Source organism: Chaetura pelagica, unplaced genomic scaffold (genome assembly GCF_000747805.2).
Source record: "Chaetura pelagica isolate M959 unplaced genomic scaffold, ChaPel_1.0 scaffold520, whole genome shotgun sequence".
Lineage (NCBI taxonomy): Eukaryota > Metazoa > Chordata > Aves > Apodiformes > Apodidae > Chaetura > Chaetura pelagica.
The window spans coordinates 416,874-433,028 of NW_009951812.1; the positions used below are offsets into that span (position 1 = coordinate 416,874).

At 58.0% G+C, this 16,155-nt stretch overlaps 1 protein-coding gene across 1 annotated transcript in view; it reads right to left on the reverse strand.

Moving 5' to 3' along the window:
• The window catches only part of KCNH6 (potassium voltage-gated channel, subfamily H (eag-related), member 6), an 18,671-nt gene extending 8,873 nt beyond the window's left edge, over positions 1 to 9,798 (reverse strand). Inside the window, exons 1-4 of the mRNA XM_010008104.1 lie at positions 9,651 to 9,798; positions 6,431 to 6,540; positions 4,343 to 4,655; positions 2,573 to 2,784 (exon numbers count right to left, since the gene is read on the reverse strand). Of these exons, the coding sequence (XP_010006406.1) occupies positions 2,573 to 2,784; positions 4,343 to 4,655; positions 6,431 to 6,540; positions 9,651 to 9,744 (729 nt within the window). The 5' untranslated portion in view covers positions 9,745 to 9,798. The remainder of the gene's footprint in view (positions 1 to 2,572; positions 2,785 to 4,342; positions 4,656 to 6,430; positions 6,541 to 9,650) is intronic.
• Between the last annotated feature and the right edge of the window lie 6,357 nt (positions 9,799 to 16,155).

A 16,155-nucleotide genomic window follows, 5' to 3' on the forward strand; every position in this document is an offset into this window, starting at 1 on the left:
CGTGGTTGGTGGATGGAGAGGGGAGGGGGTGGAAAAAGTGACCCGAAGGGAATCGTTGTGCAAGGGGAACGAGGCACCGCCGGGCCTGGGGACCCGAGCCTGGGGAAGGGGACGAGGTGACGCCGGTAAAACGCTTGGGTCCCAAAGCTCAGACGTGTCCGGCAAGACCCCAGGCTCCTCCACCTCCTGTCTGGGAAACCCAGCGATGCTGCCACCCTGTTGGCAATGGTGGGAGGTGCCCTTAGGTGTATTTTGTACATCCTGCCTCTCCCGTGCCTCAGTTTCCCCAGCTGTCCTCCTAGCCGGCCTGGCTGGCGGCAGCTCCACGGGGCCAGTCCTGGATTTGAGCCCCCAGATGCTGCTCCCCTCGTTGGGGCACCTGCCCTGTCCCCCTGTCCCTGCTCCTGGTGCCCAGTTACTGCAGCTGAAGCCAGAGCAGGTTGAGCCCTCTTGTTCTCCGGGCAGGAATCGATAACAACCCACAACCCCAAAGATTTGATGCAGGAAAGGGAAAAGAAACAGCCCCCCAAAAGCACATCCAGCCCAACGCAGAGACAGGGAGCAGCTGCAGCCTTGTCCCCCTCTGCCCTTCAGGTGCAGGTGGCACCCTTGGGTGGCCCCAGAAGTCTCTGTGGGTGCCCCCCGTGGGGACCCCTCTGGGTGCCCCTTCCCCCTGCACTTGCTGGCTTACAGCTCGTGGTGCAGGCTCATGGTGTGGGGTGCTGGGTGCTGGGTGTGGGGTGCTGGGTGGTCAGGAGCAAGGAAGCCATGGAAGGGAGAAGGAGAATGAGGAGGAGGAACAGGGAGCAGGTTGTGTCCAGGCTGTGGGTGATGGGGGGAGGCTCCCATGGCCCTGGCTGACCCAGGCTGTGGCTCATGCCCTGCGGGGCCCAGCAGCCACACGCCTCCCTCCTCCCTTGCCCTGTGCTGGCAACAGGGGGGTGTCACATCAGAGCCACCAGGACACCCTCAAGCACAGGGGGCTGGGCAGGATCAGGCCCACGGTGCTGGCTGCAAGCAGGCACTGTGCATCCCAACACTTGTCCTGACACAGCTCAGCCCCCAGCCCTGTCCCCAGCACCATCCTGCCAGGCTTCACCACCACCCATGGGGTGGTTTATGGGGGGATGGGAGAGGTGCCACTCATGTGACGATACCCCAGGCTGGTGGCACCGACCCCCAGCATCCCTGGGTGCCTCCAGCCATGCCCTGGAGCTGCAGATGAGTCCAGCACACTCATTACACTTGTGACCTGCTCTCCCTGCCTGCTTGCTGAGGGGCCAGACCACCCTGACCAGCTTTGCTCTGCCTCTCTGTGCCCACCAGCTGGTACTTTAAGAGCTGTTAGTGGCATCTTCCTGCTGCCTCTGTCTCCCCCAGGGATTGTTCAGCAGCTGGGAGCAGGGAGCTGGGGCTTGGCAGGAGGCACAGGGGATCTCAGGGTGAGGACAGGCAGGACACCTGGGTCCCTTGAGGCCATGGGGAGATGTGGTGGGGAGGAGAGGTCCATCCTATTGTGTCCCTTCCTGGTCCATCCTATCCCACCCCATCCTGCCTGGAGATTTTAGGTGAAGGGAAGCTTGACCTCTGTGGGTGCCCCAGAGCTGCACCCCGGGGCCCTGCAGCCACCACCCATCAGCTCCAACCCCATCACCCCACAACCACCTCATGACCCTGCATGGAGCGGCTGGTGCCACCATGCCAGTGTCACCCCAGCACACAGCAGTGCTCCCCAGAGTGTGGGTGTCCCCTTGGGTGTCCCCTGTGATGGGGAAGAGGGGCTGCTTACTATGCAGGAAGAAAACCCCACCGAGCATTCCTCTCTGATGGAACAAACTGACAAGCCCAGAGGTTTTTCTGGGCTCAGCTGGCTGCGTTTTCATTCAACTGACCCTCAGCTGCTGCTGGCAGTGGTGGGAGGTGCCCTTAGGTGTGTTTTGTACATCCTGCCTCTCCCGTGCCTCAGTTTCCCCACTGGCAAGAGCTCCTTGCTCGGGATTGCAGGACACAGCAGCACCTCTCACACACACTGACATCCGTGTGTCCCTCACGGTGACAGCACAGACACGTGTGTGTGACAGGGCAGTGCCACGCGTGTTGGTGACAGTGCAGTGCCACCTGCTGTCTCCCAGGAGATCCTGTGGGCCTTGGTGTGGCCACCCATGCTCTAGGCGTGGGGTTCCCATCCCTGGGGGCTCCATCCCTGGCACTGGGGGGCAGGGAACGGTGGCCAGAGCCTCCCTCCCAAATGAAGACACACACACAAACACATGCTCACGTCTGTGTCCCCTTCAAGGCCACTGTGACACTATGGGCAGTTCATGCTGATGTTCCCCCAGCCAAATTACCAGAAATACTCTGGTGTTTTTTGGGGGGAAGAGCATTTCAACCATTCAGAGGAAGAGGTAAAACTCAAACCCAGGGATGCTGACATTCCCTAGGACAGAAACTCCAGGTGTCACTGTCTTCTCCGCTCCTCTCCCCCCAAAGCCACAGGAATGGTTGTGGCCATACCCTGGTGGCAGCACCACCACCCTGCCACTGCCTGGGTGGCATCCCAGTGCCCACATACCTGCGTGACCTTCTCGGTGACGTTCTGGGTGCGCTCCACCACCTTGTGGGGTGCGATGATCTCGATCTCGGTGGTGGAGCCCTGGCGATGCTTCTCGAGGTTGAACTCCACAAAGTTGAGCGTGAACTGAGGGATCTGGCTGATGGTCCTGTACTTCATGAGGTCTGAGTCTGAGGTGGAGTTTGGAGGGTTGAGTTTGACGTGGGAAGCCTCTGGAAGAGGATGGAGAGGAGCGTTGAGAAGAGCAGTGGGAGCATAAGTCAACCTGCAGAGCCCTGACCTTGGTGTAGGACATTCAGGAGCTTGGGACCTCCACAAGGTGCCACCAGAAGGTACCAATATCTGCCTTGGTTTCTTTGGGGTGGCTCAGACATGGGATGCCCAACCTGCTATGCCTGAGAGGGGGCTGCTTTTCAGACATGTCACCCATCTTTTCACCATTAAACTTCCCTTGGGGGCTCAGACCAGCTGTCAAAATACAGAGGGACCCAATATCCTTTGGTACCGCTGAAGATTGTGGCAGTTTGGGGACCAGCCCCAGTGAGACCCACCAGGGAGACATACCAAAACTGGTGTAAAAATGGGTAAAGGGGGAGGTGGGTCTTCTCCACCCTTGCATGCTTCATCCTGACCCACATAGCTCCTGAGTTGCTGTCTTGTTTTTTGTCCACCAAACCCAGCCAGGAGCTGGATGATGTCCCTACTTGGAAGCATCCTGCATCCCCAGGCTCCATGCAGGGAGTCAGAGCTTTCTCTTGAAGAAGAGCTGTAGCGGAGCTGGATCCCAGCAGTTTTCTCTGGGGACTTGGGAACCTGCCTCTCTGGGTCACCTCAGTGCAGGACCATGGAAGAAGCCCCAGAGGTGGTCAGTTCCGTGGTCAGGCTTGTGATAATGTGTAGTCAGGGAAGAGAGCATGTACCCACACCCAGGGCTTGAGGAACATCCCCAAGCTCCATAACCAGTGTGTCCCAACCTCTCTATCTCCTGCAGGCAGGGCAGGGTTATATTTTCAGTTCTTTACCCTTTTTGTCCCTTGGACTCTGACATTGACCCAAAAGGTGTCACGAGCAGGAGGTGTCTGAAGACATTGTGAAGGTGCCCAGTTGGCACCAGCCATCCTGCTGCCACCCTTCTCCTCCCTGCTCATTCCCCTTCCTTCCTCCAACGTTGTGTCCTCCCCATGAGGGTCCATAACCTGTGCCTTTTTGAGGATCACGATTCCCCACCCCATTTTGTCAAGTCAGACACCATGGACTGATCTCTCTCCACCCCCAGTTACTGAGGCTCCTTTTGCCTGACCATCTTATTTGTCATCATCTCTCTCACAAGAACTAGAGGTCTGGACACGAACACCATGGTGGGGATACAGTTCCTCCAGCCCTACAGAGTGGCCTGGCCAATACCTCCTCCACCTCCAACACATGGACTCAGCTCATATTGCACATGCCTGCAGACCCCTTCCCTCCCTGCCGGGGAGGTGGGACAGCATCAGGACACCCCTCAATGTGGGGCAGCCAAACACAACCTCACGCCACCTCGCACCTCACGCACGACACCACGGATGGTTCCACCCAAAGAACAGGACCTGCCTACGCAGGGAACCACACGGAGACCCGCAAGTTTTGGGGAGAAGACCCCAGCTCATCTCCACTTTGCAAAGGGAAAAGCAGTGCAGGGTAAGAGACCTCCCCCCCTGAGCCACGCCGGGGCCATCGCCCAGCGCCGCGGCTCCCGCAGTAGGACAGACACTTCCGGGGTTATTCCCCTACCTGAGTTTGCCCTCCTTTCCCTGAATTTTCTCTGGAACTCAGACCTCGCAGCCTCAAAGTTGTCCAAGGAGGAGACCCTGCGGAGGCTGTGGAAGCTGCCCCCGGGGCGGGACCGAAAGAAACCCCAGGCAGAGAACGACCCTCGTGGGCCCAGCAAGGGAGGCTCTTGTTTCGGGGACGAGTGTTGTAGGGTGGGATCGGCCTCCAGGCTCGGCCTCCGCTCCTTTTCCAGGAGGGATTCGATCTCTGACTGCACACAGTTCTCCTTGGACGATGTCTTCAAGTCCCTCAAAATCAGGGAGTCACCACCAGGCTTTAAGACAGCCGGGAGAAAGCGTTTTATTAGAAGGAGTCCTCGCGGGCTGGGGGGGAAGGAGAGGGAGCCAGGGGAGGTTAGAGGAGGGGCAGAGGGGCTGGGAAGGGCTGCGGTTCCTGAGGTCACCTCCAGCTAGGACCTGGACCTGCTTTGCGGTGGGGCCACCAAGTCCTGGAGGACTTGGCAGCTCCTACCTCCTGCCAGCTCCTGCTGCAGGCTGGGGGCTGCGGGGTGGTTTGCAAGGCGATGCTGAGCAGCTGGGAAGCAAGCCAGAGCAAGAGGAGAAGAGGAGAGCCTGGGGATTGGCTTCCTTGGAGTACCTGCCTTGCTCTTCTCCAAGGTGTCCCTGTGTCCCACTGCTGGACCTGCCCTTCCCTCACCCACTGCAAGAGCCCAGGCCACCACCAAGGGTTGGTGACCAGGGAACCTGTGCTGGTGTCTCTGGGAGATGATGTGCTCTGCACTAGGAAGAACTGGAGGAGCTGCTGGGCCGTGTGTGATCCTCCCTCTCCTACATCACCCCTTGGCTGTTGCTAAACATTTTTCCCTGGAGACCTAAAGAGTTTTCAGCCTTTAACGACTTCTGCAATGGGGGGCAGAAACCTATGGGTCTACACCCAGACCAGTCACACCCACGGGAGGGACTGGGATTCTGTGTCTATGCCCAAGGCATGTTGTGACACTTCTCACCATCCCTAGGGATCTTATTGCAGGTTTTAGGATGGAGTTGCCATCTGCTGGGCTGCCCTGACTTGGACCAGGCTCCACCAAAGTGGTGGGTCATCAGGTTGTCCTCAATGCACACCTTCCATGTGTGTACAACTGCAACACTGCAGTGCCCCATGCAACTGCACCTGGGGGTACCCAGAGCCTTCAGCAGCGCTGGTGTCTGTGGGAGGGACAGCCCCAGACATCTGGTAATGCTACAGATGTCTTCCACTTGCCATAAGCACAACCCCTGAGAGGACAGGCACCTTTCACCTCATGGTATCTGTCATTTTGGGAAGCAGCTTCATCCAGGCTGTGCGGACTCATGCGGCAGAGCGAGAACCTGGTGCCTGGGGATGCGTTAGCAGAGCAAAAGCCTCGGGCCACAGCCCCGTGCCTCAAGCTGCAGCCTTTCAGAAACCAACACATCTTTGCCCAGAGGTACCTCGAGCACTTTTGAGAGTCAAGAAGCCACCACGACCAAGCAGTCTCTAAAGAGGTCCCACCAACACCTTTACAATCTCACCGTGTCAGCAATGACCACCTCGCCCTCCATCACGGACAGCAGAGCTTGGCTGAAGGACTGAGCCAGAGCTCACTGCACTGCCTGTTCCTTGCCAGGGGAACGTGGGGAACGTGCCCATTCGAGGTCTGCCTGCAAGTCCCTGCCAGTCCCTGCTCAGACCAGACCTGCTTCAGCCTCCTGCAGTCACCAGCAAGTCCCTTTCACGGAGACAACTCCCTGGAGCTCCACCATCCAGACAACTTGTGCTACAGAGCCAGACCTTCCTCCCAGCTCCAGGGCATCTCCTGCTCCCCTCACCAGCCGTGGGAGGTCCCCGTGGAGCAGCACCATCTAGCTCTGTCCCATGCCACCAAAGCACCACCGCTCACCACCAGCCCTCTCTGGGACCAGTGCCCAGCGCTGACCCAGTGCCGGAGCCTTTCCCGCCGGATACAGCCCGAGCCACAGCAGCCGAGGGGGAGCGGGATGGGAAGAGCAGAGGAAGAGCACCAGGACCTGCCTGAGGCACGGGCTGACATCAGACAAAGGCTGCAGTTACCTTTCCATAGTCAATGGCTACTCCATCAAACTCACTGGTGGGCAGAGATTTCCGCTGGGTTTTGAGTCGCCGCAGGGACGGGAGACTAAACTTCAAACTCCTACCTTCACCTTGTTAAAAAACAAACAAACAAAAAAAAAAGACAAAACAAAACACAAGAGAGACAGATGTAACCTAGCTGCACGTGACGGCCGGGGAAGAGGCTACAGAGAATTTTTGGTGGCTCTGGGGGACGTGGCTGCTGTGTGGCCCTTCCTCCTCCAACACGCCGGCTGTTCCCGCGCCCTCGCGGCTCCGTGTGCTCAGGGCAAAACCCTGACCTGGGCAGAAGGCACCACTGGGAAGGGAGGAGAGTCCCTGACGACTATAGATGCAAGACAGGAAAGGTGCAGAGCATCCCCAAGCTGGTTAAAGAAGTTCAAGCCACTTAAGGGATTGGGAGCTGGAGGAAATTGAGCCTCTAAATCTCCTTGGTGGGACTTTGGGGGGATAAAAATCCAAACCGCGCAAGTTAGCAAAGCATGAAAAAAAGGGGTTGAGGCAATTTTGTCCCTGGAGCTGTTCTGGATTTTAGGTGGAGGGCACTGGATTGAAGAGGGGGATCCCTTGCTGCCATCCCAAGGGACCAGGAAACCACCTGGACAGAGCCTGGGACTGAGGCAAGGGCAGCTGGAGCTGCAAGGAGCTGGGAAGGGGTTGAGGAGAGGAAGGGGCCAGAGGTGGGGAGGAACCAGCAGTGCCCACAGCGGGACCCACTGCCCCTGGTCGTGACACCCTGTACAAAGTCACTCGTCCTCTTCTAGTGCTGGAAGAAGCAAAGCAGTTGCCTTCCTCTGCACACCAGTGAGCCAAGGACCAGGCCCTGCAGCTGCCCGTGGCCGTGGAGTTAAAGATTGAGACAGAAAACATGCAAGAGACTTGGGCTGGTGCCAGCAGCTCCGGCCGCTCTGCACTCCCCAGCGCTGGAGTGGGAACACCAAGCAATTCTCCCTGGGATGCACAGTATCCAACAGGAAGGAAACCATAGAATCATGGAATGGTTTGAGTTGGAAGGGACCTTAAAGATTCCAACCAGTTCCAACCCCCCTGCATGGGCAGGGACACCTCCCACCAGCCCAGGCTGCTCCAAGCCCCATCCAACCTGCCCTTCAACACTGCCAGGGATGGGGCAGCCACAGCTTCCCTGGGCAACCTGGGCCAGGCTCTCACCACCCTCACAGCAAAGAATTTCCTCCTCAGGTCTCACCTCAATCTCCCTCTTCCAGGTTTCATCCATTCCTCCTTGTCCTCTCCCTCCCTGCCCTTGTCCCAAGTCCCTCCCCAGCTTTCCTGGAGCCCCTTCAGGCACTGGAAGCTGCTCTAAGGTCTCCCTGGAGCCTTCTCTTCTCCAGGCTGAACACCCCAACTCTCCCAGCCTGGCTCCAGAGCAGAGCTGCTCCAGCCCTTGGGTCATCTTCATGGCCTCCTCTGGACTCACTCCAACAGCTCCATGGCCTTCCTGTCTGGGGGCTCCAGAAGCAAAATTCAGATTTCTTTACAGTCCAGAACTGCTCATAAAGACGCATATTTTTTATTTTTTATTTTTTTTTTTCATCAGAAAGAGAAAAGTTGTCTATTTAGTTTCAGTTCTTGAGTTTGAGCTTGTTTCTCTTGCATACAAGAGAGTCATCAGGTATCCTTGGTATTCAGGTGCCTTTCAGAGCTGAACATACACCCTGTGGTGGGGAGGGATGGGGTAGGGATGTGTCATGTGTTGGGACATCCTGAGAGTGGAGGGGTCTGTGTTTAGGGTGTCCTGGGCAACCTGTGCCTGGAGGTTAACTGGTACCACAGCAATACATCAGAAATATGTCTCACTGTTCACAGCCACAGGAACACGGGTACAGGGTGTGTATATGTCCCACGCATGTGTCCCTGGGTCCCCTGTGTGTTCCCCTGCCCTGGGGAGACACAAGCCCCAGCACCACACACAGCATCTCCCCTGGGACCTGCTGCTATGCACACAAACTCCTCAACGGCTCTGGGATGATGCACCAGTGTGAACAAATCCAAACTCACATCACCACAGTAATGCAGTTTGAAGGGGCCCTGTCAGCCCCTCTAAGGGTCCCCGTCGGTCCCTAAGGGCCCCCATTGGTCCCTAAGGGTCCCATGGGTCACTGAGGGTCCCTGCTGGTCCCTGATGTGGCCCTGACCCTGGAGCTGGTCCTGGTCCTGCTGTCCCAGCCCACATGCCATAGGGGGACAGACCCAGGCTGCTCCCACAGCTTTACTGTGAGCCTTGCCCAAAGGTTCCCTGGAGTGACCCACATCCCCAGGGAGTGTTTCCATGGAGACAGACGTGGGATTATGTCCCTGTCTAAAATACAGGTGAGTGGCACCAAGGAGTGTGTAACAGGAGGATACTTAGAAGCTACAGCTCTTCAAACCAAGGGCAGGACTAACATCTGCATCCCTGGGGATCCACATCCCCTTGAGAGCCTCACCACGGCTCCCCTTTGATCCAACCTTCCCAAAAAAAGGGAGTTTGAATTTTTCACTGCTTCCCAAAGCCCCACAAAACCCCAGGATGAGCCCAGGACAGTGGGGATCAGCCCAAAGCTGGGGCAGGCTCAGAGCCATCCCAGCACAACCCTCCTTGTGCCATTCACCTGGGGTGATGTCCCCATAGCACAGCCCTGCTGGTGGTGACACTGGTTATCCCCTGGCCCTCCTGGTGACCCCACAAACGGGTCCTGTCCCACACCAGCACCTCCTGCCCCAGCCAACATGGTGCTGCAGCCAGGCAGGAGGGGCCGAAAGTGCCGTTGGAAAAACCTCCCAGCACTAAATCTGGGAGGTGTGGAGGGGCTCGATGGCTCCACTGGCCACGAGATGCCCTCACCTTAAGAATGTCCCATCCCTTCCCAGGGGGCTCAGTCCCCATCCCTGTCCCCTGGACCCTGGGGGCTCAGGAGGGATGTGCAGGCAGGTCTGGACACGAGCCCTTTTCCCACCTGGATGGTGCTGGGCCAGATCAGTCCCCAAGCCAGCAGAGATGTGGGCGTGCAAGAACACAACCCTCTGCTCCTGGGCACCCTGTGGGGCTCAGCCCCAGGATCCTACCCTGCTGCAACCTTCAGCCTCCACCATCTCCCTGGCAGAAAACCCCGGGACGGGGCCAGCCCCGAGGCTGCTGGTTGCCTTCCCACCCCTCCCCACCAGCCCTGGTGACACTCACCTCCACGCCAGCTCTGCGACAGCCGCCGGTGCAGGCTCCGCCTGCCCCTCTTGGCCATCAGCTGGGCCAGGTCCTCGAAGTTGAGGATGAACATGATGACAACTCCATCCTCATTCTTCACCGGCACCACGTCCACCAGGCACCGGAAACACGAGGCTGTGGAGCAGAGACAGGCTCAGGGGGGACACACAAACACACCCACCCACCCTCCCCACCCTCCCTCAGGCACAAAACATTTTTTGGCATAAAAGGACTTTTTAAAGCCCTGCAGGATTTGGAAGCTGATCCAAGACAGGGCTGTGTCTCTGCAGTGTCCCAGCCCACACCGGTTGCATCTTCCCTCTTCTTTTGTCACAGTCATTTATATTAATGCGCTTTAGAGCAGCAATTAAAGAGTAGGTAATTAAGAACTCAGAATGCCCAGGTAGTGGTTTAACCTCATTAAGCATGCTGCTTGTAATCATGTCGTAGTTAATTGGCCTGCAATTGCCAGGCAGGTTTTGGGGACTGACTCCAACCACCTAGTGTCCTGGATGGGGACAACAGGGGTGAGCCTGACCACATGTCCCTCCCAACCCCGGGACATGGTGGATTTGGTGTGGTGGTCCCCAGGGACATCTCCTAAAGGGTCTGTCATGGAGTGCTCAGAAGAAGGCTCATCTTACTCCTGTCATGGGGAAACTGAGGCATGGGGGGAACGAGGACTGGCTCTGTGTTCTGGGAGCAAGAGGGGCTGTGGGGAGGACCCCAGGCATGACCACAGGGCATGAGGCCGTGTGGATTTGCCTGTTTGATCCAGTTTGACCCCATGTGCTGGCTGTTTGCAATTCAGGGCTCCCAAAACTACCTACAGACCTTTCCCAAAGCAGCAACTGGAGGACAGAGGGGGTTCCCACCTCCCTTGCTGGCTTCATTCCTCCTAAAATCCTTAAAAAACTCTACCCCAAAGTATAACCACTGCTTGGTCCTTCCTTGACCTGTCTCCTGTTGCTTTGGCATGGGTGGGAGAAGACACCCCTTAGCCACAACCCTGGGACCCTCCCTGGACTCCTACCCCAAAACTCCCAGAAACGATGGAGCAACCATGGATATCACTTTCTGACCACACAGGATGGACCAAGCTCCTTCCATGGTGGCTTTTGCCAGGTGTGGATCCCTGACCTCCCCTTTCCCCCAGGCTCTGATGACCAGGGCTCAATGGCTCTGGCAGGGATGTGCTGCTTCCAACCCGACCTGATGCTCTCCTGCTCTCCCCACGGCCGGGAAGGGGATGTCAGCCTTTCCACATGTAATTTTAAGGAGCTCAGGGCCTCCCATAATCAGGAGCAGATGGCCAGCATCGGGCAACTTCAAAATCTGCCCTGACGTCAGGGATGTGCACACACACAGACACACACACGCACGGGAACGGGGGAGAAATGGATACGGTGAAATCCATTTAAAGGGCCCGGCAGCCGGGGATTATTCCCTTCTTTCTGTCTTGATTTCATTGTTGTTCACCACAGGGAGAGGAAATCCACTTAAACCCGTGAGCTGGGGAGGAGGCAGGGGGGGGATTTGCAGTGGACAAGGAGGTTTCAAAGGGACGTGCGGGCACATCGTGGGCTCCTTGTGCCTGGAGCCAGAGGGGACGGGGAGAAGTGAGCTCCTTTGCCCTCCCTTTGGCAGGATTTTATGGGATCTGAGAGGCAAGAGGTGTCCTGTGGGTGATGCCAAGTGAGGCAGGAGTCCTCAGGAGGCACCTGCCTGGCAGGATGATGCGATGCCACCCCTGGGCTGCTGCAGCTCTGTGGGTGCTGATGGTGTGTACAGGGGCTGTGCCCTCTCACCTGGCAGCACCAGGTGCTTTCTCCTTTGATGTGTTATAAAATGAGGGTTGATTTTTTTTATCCCCCCCCCTCCTCCCCCAGGTGATTTTGAAGCATCACCAACTTCCCGAGGTCCTGCAGCCTAGCAGGGTTCATTGCCATGGGCAGCCAGCAGCTCCATGCTTCCTTCCCTGGACTGGGAATTCTGATCCAGATGTCCTGATCCTGGTGCATGTGCCCTGCCCTGCTGAATCTCTTCCCTTTTCCTTCCTAAACTCTGGGGTGGTGGTGGGAGAGGGTGGCCTCTGGGCTCTTCTCCCCATGGGGGCCGTTCCTAGCAGGCCTGGAGTGGCATGGACAGGGTTAATCCCAGGCTGATGCTGAACAGCTGAAAACTGGGCCCAGTTACATCCAGTTGGAGAGATATAAGGAGCAGCTGGAAGGAGGCTGGGGGTGGGTTTAGGAGGCAGCTGGTGTCTGGTTTGATGCTGCAACTCTGGGAGGTGCTGAGCCTGAGCAGCCCTGGCTGGGGCTGCTGTGAGCCCTGATGCTGATCCCAGGGGAACCTCCACCCCCTCCCCCCCCAAAAAAAGTGGCCCTGCCAGGCACAGTCCTGTGCTGAGAACTTGGAGCCTGTGCCCCATGGCATGGGTGGTGTCAAGAGGATGATGGAGCATCCAGGATGGAGCTGGGTAGGAGCAGTGGGTTCCTGACCCAAAAGCAGAGCATTCCCCCAGGGTTTGGGGTCTCTGGGCAGCTGTACTGTGGGGTACCAGCTGTGTTTTGGGGTACCCCCAGCTCTGTGCAGAGGCTGCAGCTGGGAGAGCCCTGGCACCCTGTGCCCTGACTCCTTTTCCCTGTAGCAAACCAGCCTGGACTCTGCAACTGTTGAACCTCCCAAATGTCACCCCCCAAAAAAACCAGCCACTCCAGACCTGTTCCACCAGACCTGTTCCAGTGCTGGTGGGCTGAGCTGGCCTTGGGAGGGACCCCAACCCTGTGCTCCCACCCTCCTTCCCTGATCCACTGTCCCCATCCATCTGCCTGTCTCTTCCCTTCAGCTGTTCAGCTAATCTGTCTCCATCCATCTAATTTTATCCAGCCACCAAATGATCTCCTGGAGGAGCCCTGGGGACATTCACAGCCTGCTGGGTGACCCCCCAGCCTGGGGGCTATAGGAGGGCTCAGCAGGAGGGATGGGACATGGACACTGTTCCAGAGGGTCCCAATGTGATGGATTTGGGTGGGTTGGGAAAACCACCTCATTCCCCAAAACCTTGGGCTGGGGTTGATCTTCCCAGCACCCAACCCACCTCCCCCATGCTGGGAGGTTTGTGCTTTCCAACTCCTCTTGTTTTCTGACCTTGATAAAAGCCAGCACTTAAAAACATTAAAAATGTCATCGTTGGGGGTCCTCCCCCCCCTGCCCTCTTATCCTCGGTGGCTGCTGGTGGTTAATGCACTTGTTGCTATTATCAGTATTAAACTAATCAACAGGACATGGGGGTTTCTGAGAGATGGACACAAACCAGCATTGTTATGAATATTAAAAAATCAAGCTATTAATCTGCCCTCTGAGATCTTATGGAGTCCCTCCCTCCTCCCCCAGCAGGGAGATTTAATCTGCAGGGTCTCATGGCAGAGTGGCTAAAATCTAGGGTGGTTTTATATAACGGAGGAGAGCAGAGGGGCTGGGAAGGGCACAGGGGGGACAGGGATGGAGATGGAGCTGTGTTCTGGGGCTGCCTGGCACTGCTGGGGAGATGCTTGGGAGAGCTGAGCCCTGTTCCTGTTCAGGGATAAATCAGTGTCAGGGTGTGGCAGGAACTTCAAAGGGAAACTCAGATCACTGGGAGGCCCCACAGCAAATCCTTGAGGCTGGATGGAAAACGATGGAGGTGGGGGCTGAGGTGGTGGGAGATGGGGTCACCCTTGGGGTCTGGGGTGAGAGGTGGGGGCTGAGGTGGTGGGAGATGGGGTCACCCTTGGGGTCTGGGGTGAGAGGTGGGGGCTGAGGTGGTGGGAGATGGGGTCACCCTTGGGGTCTGGGGTGAGAGGTGGGGGCTGAGGTGGTGGGAGATGGGGTCACCCTTGGGGTCTGGGGTGAGAGGTGGGGGCTGGGGAACCCCCACACCTGAGTCTGCATCTCCCTGCATGGGGAGGGGATGGTGCTGAGGGGTCTGCATCAGCCCTGAACTGGGCACTGGGAGAATGCAACTTGCTGTGGCACCAGATGGGCACCAAACCCCTCCTTGCAGCACCCCCTGAACTGCTAAAATGACCTTATTAAGTAATGGCAGCAGGACCGAGGGGACCTGGTGATGAAGAGCAGGGATAGGGATTCCTGCCCCTCCCAGGGAGCTCTCCAGTGGGAAGCAGCTGCAGAGGGGGGGAATCCGGGAGCCTCAGGCAGCTGAGGGAACCCACTAACAAGGTGGCTGCAGGATGGATGCCTGTGAGCCCAGCAGGATGCTTTGGGGGGCAGGTGGAAGGATTCCCTGATCCCCGGGAGCCAAAAGGGGCCCCGGATCAGCACAGGGGGTTGGCAAAATGCAGCTTGACCTGCAGCAAGGGAAGCAAGTGGCCACATCTAGGCCCAGGGTCCTTCCCTCACTAAATTCCTGTTGGCCACAGGAATGAGTCCAGTTCAGCCCAGGGCTGGTGGTGTTTCCTGGGGCTGTCTGGTCACCCCAAAGGCCCTATAGCACATCCCACTGGGGATGCAGCAGCTGGTGAGAATGGGGATGGAGGGTTTGGGGTGGGAATTGGGGGTTCTGCCAGGGCAGGGATTTAAGGAAAATGGCTCCTGGGAAGGATCCATGAGGGTGCTGTGGATGCTCTGGGCCTGGCCCTTCTTTTGTGGGTCATCTCACCTAAGCACAAAGGATCTAAGGAGCAGCAGATGATGGAAAAGGTGTCTATTCCAGGTTTGTATCCTGATGGTGCAGTCCCTGGGGCAGAGCCAGGGCAGGGGTGGCTGGAGCTGCAGTGCAGCCAGGCTGGGATGGCAGAATCAGCCCTGAGGTGTAGGAGCTCTCTGACCAAAGCACTTGTCATGGCGAGGTGGGATGTTGAGAAGTCCCCATCTGAAGTCAGGCCATGGTCTCTGTCCCCTTCCCCAGGTCACAGCCTGGCTCTGCCAAGCCCAACCCTTTAAGGAGCTCAAAGCCCTGGTTTGGCTTAAATCCCATGGTTTTTTTTGTAAAAATAAATGACTCAAGCTGAGGTTGGGGTTTTGTCAGCTGGCTGTGCCTCCTGCTCCTCCAGCACCCAGGAGGTCCCCTCCATCCTGCCTTGTCCATCCCTCAGGACAGTGCCACAGGATTCCAGGGGCTGCCAGCACTGGCCCCCAGCCCTGATGGGTCCAGGATCCAGCACCCCCAACAGGATTTGCCCTCCTGCTTCCAGTGAGCCCATCAGGCACACCACACGTTGCTGTTTATAAAGCCCTACAGAGGAACCTTGGCTGGATCCATCCCCACCTGCCTTAGCCAGGGCTCCCTGGCTTCTGGATTGGTGATGGCTGTGCCATGGGTATGACCCAGCCTAGGGACAGAGGGGACATGTCACATGAGCCCCCCTGTCCCCACCAGGTGCAGTGACACCCCACAAGCCATGCCTGCCTCGGCCACCAGCCCTCCAGGCAGCTGCCAGCTCAGGCACCCCATGGGGAACTGTGAGGGGACACCCTGGGTGACACCGGGTGCCCCAATCACTCTGTGACCCACCCCCCCTCTGGTCCCAGAGCCCCCAGGGGAAATCCCAGTTCATGGCACCGGTGTAACCAATTTGCTGGACGGATCCTGGTCCCTAATCCCCAATCCCCGGGCTCAGGGGACTGGCACAAACTGTTTCTTCTGGAAGGGACCAGCTGGGGGCTCTGCCCGGGGAGGGGACAGGGACAGAGGGTGTTGGGGCTGCCCCTCCAGCAGCTCTGGCTGCCTTGGCTCTGTGTCATATTCACCAGCATCACGTTCCTGGGCATGGAAAGGGCTCTGGCAGCTGCTGCCACCGGCCCCTCGCCAGCCCCCCCGGGGCTGGATTCACCACCAAGCACATCCCCCTCGGGGAGGAACAGCCCCAATCCTGGATGCAGCTCAGCCCCACCAGCCCCTCAGTGCCATCCCCAGGGGGTTCCAGGCTGGAGGGGACCCGGCACACGCCCGGACCCCGGGGCTGGTGGCTGCGGAGCTGATCCTGTGCTGACCCCCCTGGTCGGGGCAGCCCCAGCTGGGCAGCATCTGGTGAGGAAATGAACTTTTCACTGATCTCCCGGCTTTGAGCAGCAGATCAGAGCCCATACACACCGTGGCCAGGCTCCCCAAAGTCTTTTTGGGGCTATTATGGCCAGGAGGAACAACTGCCCTTGCTGGGCTGGTCCCATCTTCCCCCACTGGGATCAGGTTCTTGGCTGTTCTGGCTGCCTGGAGCTGGGCTGGTTGTTGGCACCCACTTCTCAATTTGTAATGAAACAGGGACAGGGTGGGTGTTGGGTAAGGACTGAGCAGCCAGGCTGTCCCCAGGGACACACACCCCATCCTACATACCCATGGGTGCCCCCTTCCCACATAACTCCATCCATCCCACCCACCTCCATCCAGCCCATCCTGGCCCTGTTGCAGGGAGGCTCCCACAGGCAGATTTTGGGGCTATAATCTTGTCTCTGGCAACCAGAGGAGAGAGGGAACGACCCCACG